The 16,464-nt window shown below is 42.6% G+C and overlaps 1 protein-coding gene across 2 annotated transcripts in view; it reads right to left on the reverse strand.

Moving 5' to 3' along the window:
• Window positions 1-4,667: 4,667 nt before the first annotated feature.
• Window positions 4,668-16,464, reverse strand: part of PIGV (phosphatidylinositol glycan anchor biosynthesis class V) — a 33,613-nt gene continuing 21,816 nt past the window's right edge. The window contains exons 2-5 of one of the 2 annotated variants that reach the window (XM_075333884.1): window positions 12,398-12,513; window positions 12,248-12,314; window positions 11,223-11,641; window positions 4,668-5,107 (exon numbers count right to left, since the gene is read on the reverse strand). In XM_075333884.1, coding sequence (XP_075189999.1) covers window positions 4,865-5,107; window positions 11,223-11,641; window positions 12,248-12,314; window positions 12,398-12,505 — 837 coding nt within the window. In that variant the 5' untranslated portion in view covers window positions 12,506-12,513 and the 3' untranslated portion in view covers window positions 4,668-4,864. Of the gene's footprint in view, window positions 5,108-11,222; window positions 12,315-12,397; window positions 12,514-16,464 lie in introns of both variants that reach the window. The other variant, XM_075333883.1, reaches the window with a different exon arrangement.

Here is a 16,464-nt window from a genome sequence, read left to right on the forward strand (position 1 = left end):
CCATGCTTGTTTCTTTGTCCCCCCTAGTATATAGTTCTCCAAATACTATAATGGCCCCCACATAGCCTTCCATATAGTATAATGGGTCCCACATAACCCTTCATATATTAGAATGCACCCCCATAGTCCTACATGTATTATAATGCATTTCCCATAGTCCTCCATGTATTATAACGCATTTCCCATATTCCTCCATGTATTATAATTCACCCCATAGCTCTCCATATTTTATACTGCACCACATAGTCCTCCATGTTTTATAACGCACCCCCATAGTCCATGTGTAAGGTTGCCTCCATAGTCCTCCATATATTATAATGTAGCCCCCATAGTCCTTTATGTATTATAATGCAGCCCCATAAATCTTCATATTGTATTATGCAGCCCCATACTACTCAATGTATAATGTACCCCTAGCCCAGTGATGCGAACCTATGGCACGTGTGCCATCAGGGGCACACAGAGCCCATTCTGCTGGCACGCGTGCTGTCGCCTGATCCTGCCGGTTTGATCTGCTGGTGCAGTTGCGCCGGCAGATCAAAACTGTGTTGGAGCGAAGGAGACATTTCTCCTCGCTCTGACACTCCTCCTCCCCCGGCTGCAGGTGTGTTGCCTAGGAGACGGAGGAGTGTCAGTGAGCGGCGCTGGCGTAATCACGTGTTCTGGCCACGTTGGAACGGAGACCTAGCGGCGTGCAGCGGAAGGTGAGTTGTGTGTGTGTGTTTTTTTTTTTTTTAATTTATTATAACATGTGTGCGGCTGTGCCAAGGTGGGGATGAGGGGGCCAGTGCCAGCATAGGATGGGGGGGGGGGGAGAGGAGGAGAACACACATGTCAGCAGGGGGGGGGGGAACACACATGCCAGCAGGGGGGGGGGGGAACACACATGCAAGCGGGGGAGGGGGGGAGAACACACATGCCAGCAGGGGGAAAACACACATGCCAGCAGGGGGGGGAGGGGGAGAACACACATGCCAGCATGGGGGGGGGGGGAAGAACACGCATGCCAGCGGCGGGGGGGGGAGGAGGAGGAGAACACACATGCCAGCAGGGGGGGGGAGAACACACATGCCAGCATGGGGGGGGGGCACACAAATGCCAGCACAGGGGGGGGGGAGGAGGAGAACACACATGCCAGCAGGGGGGGGGGAGGAGAACGCACATGCCAGCATGGAGGGGGAAACATGCATACAAGGATGGGGAAAACATGCATGCCAGGATGGGGAAAACATGCATGCCATGATGGAGGAAACATGCATGCCTGGATGGAGGAAACATGCATGCCAGGATGGGGAAAACATGCATGCCAGGATGGGGAAAACATGCATGCCAGGATGGAGGAAACATGCATGCCAGGATGGGGAAAACATACATGCCAGGATGGGGAAAACATACATGCCAGGATGGAGGAAACATGCCATGATAGGGTACATTTACCAGGATGGGGAACATGTTAAGATGTGGAATATTTACCAGGAAGGTGGACATTTACCAGGATGGGGGTACATGCTAGGAAGGGGGACATTTTCCTGTATGGGGGGTACATTTACCTGGATGGGGGTACATTAACCAGGATTGGGAACATTTACCAGGAATGGGGTACATGCCGGGATGGGGGAACATTTACATGGATGGGCAATATGTCAGGATGGGGTACATTTACCAGCATGGGGGAACATGCCAGAATGGGGGACATTTACCAGGATGGAGGACATTTACCAGCATGGGGGAACATGCCAGGATGGAGGACATTTACCAGCATGGGGGAACATGCCAGAATGGGGGACATTTACCAGGATGAGGTATATTTACCAGGATGGGGCCATAATGGGGACAAATATACCAGAATGTAGGAAATATATATCAGGATGGGGGACATGTTTACCAAGAAGTGGCCCAGGAAGGGGGACATAACTACACAATGAAAGGGGAGGGGAGCAACTCGTACGTCTTTATGGGATTTCAAGATGTTCAGAATTTGAGATGTAGATGTGGTTACAGGGTGAAATCTGATTGCTTTCCATGCTAAAATCTCTGTGTAAGGCTAGTTTCACACTTGCGTTGTTTTGACGTAAACGGAATCCGTCACTAATGTAGTACAGTTCATTTATTTACATTGGAAGCGCGTTACTATGGCGTGTGTGTGTGTCATGCAGTACCCGCTTGTGTCCACATGATGTCGCGCTTCCATTGTAAATAAATGATCTGTACTGTATTTGTAACGGAGCCTGAATCCGTTAAAATAGCGCAAGTGTGAAACTAGCCTAATATGCTGCATTTTTTTTCCAGAAAGATCAATCCAACTGCTGTGTCTGGAAAGGGCTCAGCTTCAATGTGTGGTAAGCATGCATGAGCGTGATGCCCCCTGCTGAAGAGAAGAGAAGACGGCAAAGGTAAGATTAAAATCAATTATTTACATAATAGGATTGGGTGGCACCTCAGGAAAAAAATTGGGTTTAGGGCTACAGTTTGGGCCCTCAGCCTGTGAAAGGTTCGCCATGACTGCCCTAGCCCATGTATAAGGTGTCTTTCATGTTGTATAATGTAGCCCCATAGATCTCCATGTATAATACACCCATATAGTCAATGTACAAGGTGTCCTTCATGTTTATTATGCAGTCCCATAGACCTCCATGTGTCATGCAGCCAGCCACCCCTACAGGGCCTCCATGTGTCATGCAGCCAGCAAAATAAAAAAACAAGTACCTCTCTTCTCCTTCCGACCCCTGTGACCTCGGTAGTTACGCTCCTGCCCCCATATGTCACACACCCTGCTCCCCATACAGCCTGCACCCCCCATAGCACACACCCTGCCCCACATATCTCACCCTGCCAGTACCCCAACTTACCTGGTTACTCAGCAGGATCGCTTTCCTTCATTTTCTCATTGCTGCGGCCAAGGCAGGGCCGGATCCGTGTCTAAGGTGCGGTAAGGTCAGAGGAGGGTGAGCTGGATTCCTTTACATACCCCAACTTACCCCTCTGAAAGACTCTTCTCCCCTTCACATCCTTCTGTCAGTCTGCACCCCTCATATGCCACTCACCCTGCACCACCCTCCCCCTCATGTCCCCTCTTATTACCAGTCATGTGTCTAAATCTCCTTCAGGAATCAGTATCTTCGCCTGCTTTCTGCCCAGCACACCTGTATCTCCTTCCACACAGTCACATGTGCATGACATCATCGCAGGTCCTGGCAGGATGGATTCCGTCTGCTGTGCAGGAGCACTTCTGCTCTACCGCACGTCAGAGAGCCCCTCTACTGACACCGGGCCCCCCTGACTCACAGGCCGGCCCCCTGGTAGTCGGCTACTACACAGCACATCACCTCTCTTACAGAGAGGAGCCGGCTCTGCAGAGCGGCTGCTGGGCCCCTATAACCCTGTGGGTCCGGTCGCAGTAGCGACCTCTGCGACCGCGGTCATTACGCCCCTGTCTGTCACTATCATGACTTGCTTCTGTTACAGCTGACAGAGCGCCAGCTCTAACAGGAATGCTGCATTTCTGCTGATCAGAGCTGTGCAGCTCTGATCAACAGAAAGGCATTAGCGATCAGACTGCTGATTCTTATAGTCCCCGAGGAGGGACTAGTAAAATAAAAAAAAAAGTTTTAAAACATCAAAAAAAAACAAAACACCCTAAAAGGTTCAAGTATTCAAGCACCCTAAAAAGGTTCCCCCCTATTTGCCCCAAAAATAAACACATATTTGGTATTGCCGCATTCAGAAATGCCCAATTTATCAAAATATAAAATCAATTAATCTGATCAGAAAACGGCGTAGCGGGGAAAAAAATTCTGAACGCCCAAATTACGTTTTTTTGGTCGCAAATCTTGCGCAAAATGCAATAACAGGCTTTCAATACAGCATGCCTACACAAAAATTGTACCATTAAAAACATCAACTCAAGACGCAAACAGTATGCCATCACTGAGCCCCAAATCCCAAAAAATGAGAGCGCTACGGGAAAATGGCGCAAAAAGTGCGCCACTTTGTGGACAAACTTATGAATTTTTTTTAAACAATACATGTTTGGTATCTACAAACTTGTACTGACCTGAGGCATCACAACGACATGCGGACATGCGGAGTGCGGGAGGGGGCGGAGCCGAGCGGGGAAGTGTCGGGCTCCCTGCACATGTAGCCAGGGTAAATATTGGGTAACTAGGCAAAGCGATTTGCTTAGTAACCCAATGTGTATCCTGGTTACGTGTGCAGGGAGCCAGAGAGAGCTTGCGCAGCGAAATCCTAAGGATTCCGCTGCTCAAAAAACGTTACATGCTGCGTTCCTTCCACCCGGCGGAAGCAACGCAGGTCCATCACTCGCAATCCGTCGTCCATACAAGTCTATGGGAAGCAGCATAATCCGTTAACGGATTCCGCTGTTTTCCAAAACGGTGGATTGCAACTGAAGGACAACAACGCAAGTGTGAAACTAGCCTTAGATTTATTTTTTGTTCACTTTATTTTTATTGATTAATAAAATGGAAACTTAACTTTTCTGCTTTTCAAAGCATTGTTACTGTACACATTTTTTACCCACACCTGCCTAAAAAACGTATAGTATTTTTGAGAAATCTACAATATATATATCTACATACATATCATGGAACCGAAAAGAGCATGTTTATTTACTCACTGCCCCAAAATAAGAGCTTGATTTAAAAACACAGGTTTTATGGTTTTTAATAAGCCCTGGAGACACACACCTGGATTTACCATAAAAATGTTGAGTTCAATAGTGATACTTGTAACCCAGCACAGCTAAAGTTTCACAATAATAACTTATTGCAAATATATACACCTTTATTTACATTTCATGGTCTGTATAATTTATAATATTCTGAGCATTTCAAAACTTTGCTCATTATGTCCAGGGGAGGAAATTCACATGTAAGGCTGTTCCAATCACCCAGTACCCTAAGAAATAAGCAAGAATAATCATTGTCCCTCGTTGAAGTGAAGTCAAGGTCAAAAGTAATTGAAGGACTGGATTGGAGGTAGTTTTACTTTTCTTGAGACTCCAAATCCAAGGCTCATTCTTGTGCAGCACATGTGAACAGAACCAATAGAGTACAGGGCAAGATGAAAAGAGGAGTCTTGTCAGCACCTGCAAAAAAAAAAAGATACATTTAAAAAAAAGATTTATACACACAGTGGGTGAAATAAGTATTGAACACGTGACCTATTTTCTAAGTAAATGTATTTCTAAATGTGCTATTGACAGGAATGTCTCAGCAGATCTTGGTAACCACTAGTGATGGGCGGACTCGCAGATACCTGGGATCAGCGGGTCTAACTGGGTTTAAAAAAAATAATTCTGCTTTTGGCCCGGAATTAGTCCTAAATATGTCTATGGGGACCAGAATCTGGCTCTTAAAAATGGAGGTAGAAGGGATGGGGGGGGGGGGAATTGGAGCAAGCGTACTATACTTAGCGGTCTCCAGTACAGCTGTAACTGCTTCCGGCGCCGCTCATTTACTTTCATGAATATGCACTGCTTCTGCAGCAATAGAGATGCACACATCTGATTGGTTGCAGTCATCCACGCTTTTACACAGGGTAGGGACGCATCTGACTACAACCGATCACAGACGCCAGGACTGCTGATGGGTGGGGGAAGCAGTGAATATGTATCAAGGTAAATAAGAAGCCCCGGAAGTAGGATGCGTGGCCCCGGAAGTAGTCACAGCAGCGCCAAAAGACCGGTAAGTCTTGCTTTATTCTTATTTTCTTTCTTTAGTTTTTTTATTACCAGAGTTCCTGGACCCAGATAGTTACCCACAGTACCATGAGAAATCCAGGCCTGGCACTCAAGTAGTTTTGAACCCGCACAGATCCGGACTTTTACAGTCCAGGTCCACCCATCACTAGTAACAAACCATCCAATCCACACAGTCTAAGAAATCAAACCATAGATGTCCAGAAAATATGTGTAATGAGAAATGACACAGGCAAAAAGTTTTTAACATGCTTACTGAAATGTAATACTTCGTAAGTAAGCGTTTGTTGGTGATGACAGTTTAAAGACACCTCCTATATAAAGAAACTATTTGCATGCTTTGCTCATGTGTGATTTTTGCCCATTCTTTCACACAATCTTCAAATCTTGAAATTCCTGTGGGCTCTCACTATGAACTCTGACCTTTAGTTTTTCCCATACATTTTCTATTGGATACAGGTCATGTTATTGGCTGGCCTATTCTAGCAGCTTTATTTTCTCTCTCTGAAACCAATTGGGAGTTTCCTTGGCTGTGTGTTTGGGATCATTGTCTTGTTCAAAGGGTCACCCTTGTTTCATTTTCATCATTCTGGTATATGGCAGCAGTTTTTTTTTTATCAAGAATGTCTCTGTATTTTTGTCCATTCATTCTTTCTTCAATCAGTCATATGAGCTTTACCAGTGCTGTATGCTGAAAAACAGTCCCGACACCTTCAGTTCCCACCTCCAAACTTCTCTGTTATGGTGTTTTGAGGTGATATGCAGTGTCTTTTGGCCTTCAAACTTAGAGAGTGTATTATGGCAGCCAAAGAGTTCAATTTTGGTCTCATCGCAACAGACTATATTATCCCAGTATTTCATAGGGATATCTAAATATTGTTGAGCAAACTTTAACCCCTTCATGACCTAGGACGTAACGGTACGTCCTAAATCATAAAGAGGTAATCACTGCCGGCTTTTGCGGTGAGCTGGCAGTGATCCCAGCATGTCTGCTGATTTGAACAGCAGACATGTGTGCCTCGCAGGAGAGGGTGGATCTGTGATCCACAAAATGTGACAGCGCGATTTAAATCGCCGCAGCGGGGAACACGCCTTTTCACCACAGACATTAGAGGCCTTGTGACGCGACCACGGGGAGCTAATGGTTGTCATGGTCACTATCATAACATAGTTCATGTTACAGCCGGCAGAGCAGCAGCTGTAACAAGAACGCAGAATTTCTGCTGACCAGAGCTGTGCTGCACTGATCAGCAGAAATGAATGAGTGATCAGACTGCTGATGCTTATAGACCCCTAGGGGGACAAAAAATAAATAAATTTTTAAACATTTAAAAAAAAATAAAAATTAAAACCTAAAATTTTACAATCACCCCCCCATTTGGCCCCATTGAAAATTAAAGGGTTTTAAAAAAAAAAAACACATTTGGTATTGCCGTGTTCAGAAATGCCCAATCACAATAGAAGATCAAATCAAATCAGATCAGCAAACAGCGTAGTGGCAAAAAAAAAAATTCCAAACTCAAAAATTAAGTTTTTTGATCATCACAAATTTTGCGCTAAGTGCAATAACAGGTGATCAAAATGCAGCATCTATGCAAAAATGGTACTATTAAAGTCAGCTCGAGACACAAAAACATAACCCATCACTGAGCCCCAAATCCCAAAAAATGAATGCTACGGGTTGCGCAAAATGTCGCAAAAAGTGCACAACTTTTTTTGGACAAACTTCTGAATTATTTTTTTTTTAACACCTTAGATAAAAGTAAACCTATACATGTTTAGTGTCTATGTACCGTCCCAGCAGCGGTCGAACCGCTCGGATCCGGATGTCACTGCTCGTGGCTCGAGGGTCTCTGGACCCGGGGGTTAAAGGTTCACACCCGAATGAAGAAGGGGAGGTATTTACAGGGGTGATATAGTTCGTGATGCCACCCGTAGTGTGCGGTAATAGGGAATACTGCCGCTGTCGTTGGGAGTAGCCAGGGTGATGGACTGGGGCAGCTAGATGAAGTTTTCCCTCCACGGATAGGGAAGGCCCCGGGACTTGGATGGTGGGGTGCAGGGGAGCGCAGGCTTTCTAGAAGCAGGGGATGACCATGTACTCACTCAGGCCAGTTATCGTGGTGCTGGATGATGTTTTGTGAAGTCATTACACACACATGCTGCAAGTGAACCAAAAAAGTCCCAGTGCACCACTGCTGCTTGGAAAGGAGAACACGTCCAGGTATCCGCTCCCAATAGTATTCCTTTTGCTGTGTCCCAATTTAGTCCGACCTCTCGGGAGCTTCAACTCCTCAGCCCCTCACACTATGGGGGCCACTACTTCACTTTTCCTGGGGGCTCCAACCCCCGGTTCCCTCTCCCCTTGAGAGTTTCTACTATATTTCCTCTCCCTTTGCTCCCCTGGAGCTCACTGACTTGTCACCTCCCACCAGTCTGCTTAACCCTTCGGTGGGCGGCCCTTTCCTCTCTAGACCTACCCACTGGCTTGTCTGTCCTGTACTGGTGTGAGTGTGGATTGGGGGTTTGAATGCAGTTGTTAGGAATACCATAGGGTGGAACCTGGAACCCAGGAGGGTGGGTTCTGCACTATAAGGACAGGAGTGCAGTTCCCTGTGACACCCTGACTAGTACAGGGGCATCACATCTACGAACTCATACCGACCTGAAGCATCACACTGACACGTCAGTTTTACCATATAGTGAACAGTGTGAAGAAAATGCCCCCAAAACAATCCTGCAATCACACTTTGTTTGCAATGTTTCTGCACTTGGAACTTTCTTGCCATTTTCCAGTATAGTGATATGGTAAAACTTATGGTTTCACTTAAAATTACAACTCGTCCAGCAAAAAAACAAGCCCTCATATGGCAAGATTGACAAAAAATAAAGTTACGGCCTCGGAACAGGTCTTTGTGAATTTGTGAACTGTACAATTTTTGATCTTGTTCATTTATTTTCTTCTGCTCACTTTGCCATGGGCCAGCCAGTTAATTTCATTTGAGTACCTGTGGGATCCTCGGTATAAACTGCTATTCTATTTTGTGGAAATTCCTCTCCTTGTGGCACAAATATAGGGGTATTTCAGGGTTTGTTCAATATTGACTACAGCCTATTGGCATTGGACCAAGAATATACCCACATTGAAAAATGTATCTCTCAAGTGCATTAGTGCTTTTAATTGATTTTAGATGCCCGTATTTGTCTGTGTGTATTCGTTCATCGGTATGTATTTTTTCACTTTCACTATGTGTTTTATGTGTGTTCTATTGACAATAAAACATTGATGATTCTTAATAATACTTCATAAGTGGTGATCCCATTTTTTAGGTATGTCTTTTTCTTGTTCTTGCCACGTAACGCAGTGTACCTTGGAGATCCCCGTGGGTGGTGCCATCCCACTGTCTGTATTTCTCATTATTACGCATCACTAAATTTATTGACATCAATGGTTTGATTTATTTGCCTATGTGGATTGGATGTGTTGAAACCGACATCAAAAGAATCTTTAGAAATATATTTACTTAGAAAATTAGTGATCACTCGCTGTATATATTTATTACACACCATCACTGTTACCTAGTTGTACCATTACATTTAATTTATTTAATGAGTACAGGATATAAATAGTATCCATATACCAATCTAACAAATAATTATGTTTCTTATGTTTTGATCACTGGCATCTTGAAAAGGATTCAAATAGGCTTCTAGCTTCACCATATTGTAACCATTTTTCTGCACCTCAAACTGGTCTCATGTTGGACAGCTTTAAGACTAAAATCTCTAGATATTTCTGTACAGTATTAACATAACCCTATCTCATTAACTTACAGTGCTGGCCAAAAGTATTGGCACCCCTGCAATTCTGTCAGATAATACTCTGTTTCTTCTTGAAAATGATTGCAATCACAAATTCTTTGGTATTATTATCTTCATTTAATTTGTCTTCAATGAAAAAAGAAAAAAAAATTGTCATAAAGCCAAATTGGATATAATTCCACACCAAACATAAAAAAGGGGGTGGCCAAAAGTATTGGCACTGTTTGAAAAATCATGTGATGCTGCTCTAATTTGTGTAATTAACAGCACATGTAACTTACCTGTGGCACCTAACAGGTGTTGGCAATAACTAAATCACACTTACAGCTAGTTGACATAGATTAAAGTTGACTCAACCTCTGTCCTGTGTCCTTGTGTGTATCACATTGAGCATGGAGAAAAGAAAGAAGACCAAAGAACTGTCTGAGGACTTGAGAATCCAAATTGTAAGGAAGCATGAGCAATCTTAAGGCTACAAGTCCATCTCTAAAGACCTGAAAGTTCCTGTGTCTACTGTGCGCAATGTCATCAAGAAGTTTAAAGCCCATGGCACTGTGGCTAACCTCCCTAGATGTGGAAGGAAAAGAAAAATTGACGAGAGATTTCAACGCAAGATTGTACGGATGGTGGATAAAGAACCTCGACTAACATCCAAACAAGTTCAAGCTGCCCTGCAGTCCGAGGGTACAACAGTGTCAACCCGTACTATCCGTCGGCCTCTGAATGAAAAGGGACTGGTATGGTAGGATACCCAGGAAGACCCCACTTCCTACCCTGAGACATAAAAAAGCCAGGCTGGAGTTTGCCAAAACTTACCTGAGAAAGCCTAAAATGTTTTGGAAGTTTCTGTGGTCAGATGAGACAAAAGTAGAGCTTTTTAGGAAAAGCCATCAACATAGAGTTTACAGAAAAAAAAAAAAAAAAAAAAAGAGGCATTCAAAGAAAAGAACACGGTCCCTACAGTCAAACATGGCGGAGGTTCCCTGATGTTTTGGGGTTGCTTTGCTGCCTCTGGCACTGGACTGCTTGACCATGTGCATGGCATTATGAAGTCTGAAGACTACCAACAAATTTTGCAGCATAATGTAGGGCCCAGTGTGAGAAAGCTGGGTCTTCCTCAGAGGTCATGGGTCTTCCAGCAGGACAATGACCCAAAACACACTTCAAAAAGCACTAGAAAATGGTTTGGTAGAAAGCACTGGAGACTACTAAAGTGGCCAGCAATGAGTCCAGACCTGAATCCCATAGAACACCTGTGGAGAGATCTCAAAATGGCAGTTTGGAGAAGGCACCCTTCAAATTTCAGGGACCTGGAGCAGTTTGCCAAAGAAGAATGGTCTAAAATTCCAGCAGAGCATTGTAAGAAACTCATTGATGGTTACTGGAAGCGGTTGTTCGCAGTTATTTTGGCTAAAGGTTGTGCAATCAAGTATTAAGCTAAAGGTGCCAATACTTTTGTCTGGCCCATTTTTGGAGTTTTGTGTGAAATTATCAATGATTTGATTTTTGTTTCATTCTCTTTTGTGTTTTTTCATTGCAAGCAAATTAAATGAAGATAATAATACCAAAGAATTTGTGATTGCAATCATTTTCAAGAAGAAACTGAGTATTCTCTGACAGAATTGCAGGGGTGCCAATACTTTTAGCCAGCACTGTACTAGATTATTATGGGCATATTTACCTGCACATGCATACACAGGAATCCGAAGCCCGCTAATGCTGCAAGATGTGCCACATAGACAAACACTTGAGGTCCATAGAATCCATTTGCAGGTTTACTCTGCACTATGCCCAGGCCCAGTGTTCTGCATAGCTCTAGATTGGAAGATGTATACTCCAGTATTGTAGACACACTCAGAATGAGAACAGGTAGAGCCAGCAGAAAGTTGGGAAACTGCTGGAGCTTGAAGTATCGAAACAATCCAACATCCCAATATTCACTTTGTATATGTGAATATGCTAGTGGAAAACTAATTGAGCACCAGGCAGGAACTGATTTCTTGTGCACACGGTATCCCTTTTCCATGGCTAATGTTAATAGTTCTTGAGGTATTTGGTCATTTCCATTGGACTCAAGGCATGATTTCACGTAACAAAAACCTTGGAAGAGAATAAAAGGTAAAATAACAAGAATAATTGCAAATATTGTTTTCATCATCTCCCTGCAATTCCCTTTCCTCTGTACTACTGCCTTTACTGCTGAATGCAGCAAAAAGCCCACATTAACCAGTCCATTGGAACGAGCGGCCGAGGCGAGAGACAAAAATGCTGAGGCACAGAGGGTCCTCGACTTGTGCAGCTGCCACAGCCCAGTAAACGTTGCCAGTGCATAGAGACTTTCAGAGTAAGTAGTAGTCATGAAGATGGAAACTGGGCTCATACAAAACAGAAGTGCAGCAAGGAATGCTGAACGACGGGACTGCAAAGTCACACACCCAAGTAGGTACAAGGACACAGCTGCCAGGGTAGAGCACGCACAGTTTAGAAAGGCAGAAGAAATCAGCAGCCGGCTGCGTAGTCTCAACAGCCCAGCTAATGGCACAAGTGGTCCTCGGGCTAGGCCTCCAATGATAATTGGAAGGAGCGGGAAGAAAGCCATATTGTGCTCATACACATAACCATGCTCAGCTATAAACAGGAAGTGCTCTGCATCCCATCGTCCTAAACCACCACAAAGCAGCTCCACTACATGGTCACCCAGAGAACCTGCTCCAAGTCTTGGTGGGGAAAAGGCATCAGCGTTGTGATCGGGCAGCAGGAGATTGAACCAAACCTTGTGAGGAAAGGGAAAAACATGCATTATTTATTGTTCTGGCAGTCATATGCCATTAACATCAGTCCCTAAAATCTACTCACCTGCATTAGAAGAGTTATGCCCCGACAGCACAAAGAGAAGCGTACAACCTCCTGCAAAAAAGGGTCATGACTCCGCCACATGTTACCCTTGCTCCAGTGCCACCCCATGACAAGACCTATGGGACAAACAGTGTGTATACTGGGCTGCTTTCACCAGAATTGGGCCTTTTTCAATCCTGTTCTCACTAGGTAATCACTAAACTAGCAATGTCGGGGACATACTAAAAAGAATGATGAAAAGGAATAAATAAAAAGAATGAAGATAATAACATATTAGGTGTATATTATGTAGATGTATTAAAGGTTTCTTGGGCAAATTAGACATGGAATGATCATGAAATATCTGTAGATAATAGGAGAATGAACACATATGACACATACCAGGTGTATATTATGTTACCTGAGCATTATAAGTGTGGAATGATTATGAAATATCTGTAGATAATAGGAGAATGAATGCATATGGCATATAACCAGGTGTATATTATGTTACCTGAGCATTATAGGTGTGGAATGATCATGAAATATCTGTAGATAATAATAGAATGAACGCATATGCCATATAACCAGTTGTATATTATGTTACCTGAGCATTATAGGTGTGGAATGATCATGAAATATCTGTAGATAATAGGAGAATGAACACATATGGCATATAACCAGGTGTATATTATGTTACCTGAGCATTATAGGTGTGGAATGATCATGAAATATCTGTAGATAATAGCAGAATGAATGCATATGGCATATAACCAGGTGTATATTATGTTACCTGAGCATTATAGGTGTGGAATGATCATAAAATATCTGTAGATAATAGGAAAATGAATGCATATGGCATATAACCAGGTGTATATTATGTTACCTGAGCATTATAGGTGTGGAATGATCATGAAATGTCTGTAGATAATAGGAGAATGAATGCATATGCCATATAACCAGGTGTATATTATGTTACCTGAGCATTATAGGTGTGGAATGATCATGAAATATCTGTAGATAATAGGAGAATGAATGCATATGGCATATAACCAGGTGTATATTACGTTACCTGAGCATTATAGGTGTGTAATAATCATGAAATGTCTGTAGATAATAGGAGAATGAATGCATATGGGATATAACCAGGTGTATATTATGTTATCTGAGCATTATATGTGTGGAATGATTATGAAATATCTGTAGATAATAGGAGAATGAACGCATATGGCATATAACCAGGTGTATATTATGTTACCTGAGCATTATCGGTGTGGAATGATCATGAAATATCTGTAGATAATAGGAGAATGAATGCATATGGCATATAACCAGGTGTATATTAAGGTACCTGAGCATTATAGGTGTGGAATGATTATGAAATATCTGTAGATAATAGGAGAATGAATGCATATGGCATATAACCAGGTGTATATTAAGGTACCTGAGCATTATAGGTGTGGAATGATTATGAAATATCTGTAGATAATAGGAGAATGAACGCATATGGCATATAACCAGGTGTATATTATGTTACCTGAGCATTATAGGTGTGGAATGATCATGAAATATCTGTAGATAATAGGAGAATGAATGCATATGGCATATAACCAGGTGTATATTAAGGTACCTGAGCATTATAGGTGTGGAATGATCATGAAATATCTGTAGAAAGTAGGAGAATGAATGCATATGCCATATAACCAGGTGTATATTATGTTACCTGAGCATTAAAGGTGTGGAATGATCATGAAATATCTGTAGATAATAGGATAATGAACACATATGGCATATAACCAGGTGTATATTATGTTACCTGAGCATTATAGGTGTGGAAGGATCATGAAATATCTGTAGGTAATAGGAAAATGAATGCATATGGCATATAACCAGGTGTATATTATGTTACCTGAGCATTATAGGTGTGGAATGATCATCAAATATCTGTAGATAATAGGAGAATGAACGCATATGCCATATAACCAGGTGTATATTATGTTACCTGAGCATTATCGGTGTGGAATGATCATGAAATATCTGTAGATAATAGGAGAATGAATGCATATGGCATATAACCAGGTGTATATTATGTTACCTGAGCATTATAGGTGTGGAATGATCATGAAATATCTGTAGATAATAGGAGAATGAACACATATGGCATATAACCAGGTGTATATTATGTTACCTGAGCATTTTAGGTGTGGAATGATCAGGAAATATATGTAGATAATAGGAGAATGAACACGTATGGCATATAACCAGGTGTATATTATGTTACCTGAGCATTATAGGTGTGGAAGGATCATGAAATATCTGTAGATAATAGGAAAATGAATGCATATGGCATATAACCAGGTGTATATTAGGTTACCTGAGCATTAAAAAAACTGAAAAGCGATAGTGTTGGCCCCCTTAAAAATAGTCTTGGTGAAATGGTGGAAGGGGATGAGGGTAAAGCCAACCTGCTGAATGACTTTTTTTCTATGGTTTTTATACAAGAAAATGCCATGGCAGATGACATGACCAGTGATACCATAAATTCACCCTTGAATATTACCTGCTTAACCCAGCAGGAAGTACGCCGCCGCCTCGAAATCACTAAGGTTGACAAATCTCCGGGCCCGGATGGCATACACCCCAGAGTACTACAGGAATTGAGTTCTGTGATAGATAGACCATTATTTTTAATCTTCCCAGATTCCTTAATATCAGGGTCGGTACCGCAGGACTGGCGCATAGCAAATGTGGTGCCAATATTCAAAAAAGGGGACAAAAACTGAGCCGGGAAACTATATGCTGGTAAGTTTAACCTCTACGGTTGGTAAAATCCTTGAGGGTTTCTTGAGAGATGCTATACTGGAGTATCTGAAGAAAAATAACCTTATGACAGAGTATCAACATGGGTTTATGAGGGATCGATTCTGTCAAACTAATTTGATCAGCTTCTATGAAGAGGTAAGTTCAAGCCTGGACCAGGGAAATGCAGTGGATGTTGTGTATATGGACTTTTCAAAAGCTTTTGATGCGGTGCCACACAAAAGGTTGGTACATAAAATGAGAATAATGGGGATAGGGGAAAATATGTGTAACTGGGTTAAAAACTGGCTCAATGATAGGAAATAAAGGGTGGTTATTAATGGTACGTACTCGGACTGGGTCTCAGTTCATAGTGGGGTACCACAGGGGTCAGTATTGGGCCCACTTCTTTTCAACATACTTATTAATGACCTTGTTGGGGGCATGCGGAGTAGAATCTCAATATTTGCAGATGATACTAAACTCTGCAGGGTAATCAATACAGAGGAGGATAATTTGATATTACAGGGAAATTTATGTAAATTGGAGGATTGGGCAGAGAAGTGGCAATTGAAGTTTAATGTAGATAAATGTAAGGTCATGCACTTGGTAGAGGAAATATAATTTAGAATTATGTACTTAATTGTAGAACACTGGGTAAAACAGACAGAAAAAGACTTGGGTGTATGGGTGGATGGTAAACGTCACTTTAGTGGACAGTGTCAGGCAGCTGCTGCCAGGGCTAATAAAATAATGGGATGTATTAAAAGAAGTATAAATGTTCATGAAAAAAATATACTTCTACCTCTGTACAAGTCACTAGTGCGACCGCACTTAGAATACTGTGTACAATTCTGGTCACTGATATATAAGAAGGACATAGCTGAACTGGAGAGGGTGCCGAGAAGAGCCACCAAGATTATTAGAGGAATGGGTGGGCTGCAATACCAAGACAGGTTATTAAACTGGGGGTTATTTAGTTTGGAAAAACGAAGGCTTAGGGGGGATCTAATCACAATGTATAAATATATGAGGGGACAGTACAGAGACCTTTCCAAAGATCTTTTTACACCTAGGCCTGCGACTGGAACACGGGGGCATCCGCTACGTCTTGAGGAAAGAAGGTTTAATCATAATCACAGACGAGGATTCTTTACTGTACGAGCAGTGAGACTATGGAACTCTCTGCCGCATGATGTTGTAATGAGTGATTCACTACTAACATTTGAGCAGAGCCTGGACGCCTTTCTTGTAATGTAATATTACCAGTTATGTATATTAGATTTTAT

The sequence above is a fragment of the Anomaloglossus baeobatrachus genome, chromosome 2, assembly GCF_048569485.1.
Source record: "Anomaloglossus baeobatrachus isolate aAnoBae1 chromosome 2, aAnoBae1.hap1, whole genome shotgun sequence".
In the NCBI taxonomy this organism is placed as follows: domain Eukaryota; kingdom Metazoa; phylum Chordata; class Amphibia; order Anura; family Aromobatidae; genus Anomaloglossus; species Anomaloglossus baeobatrachus.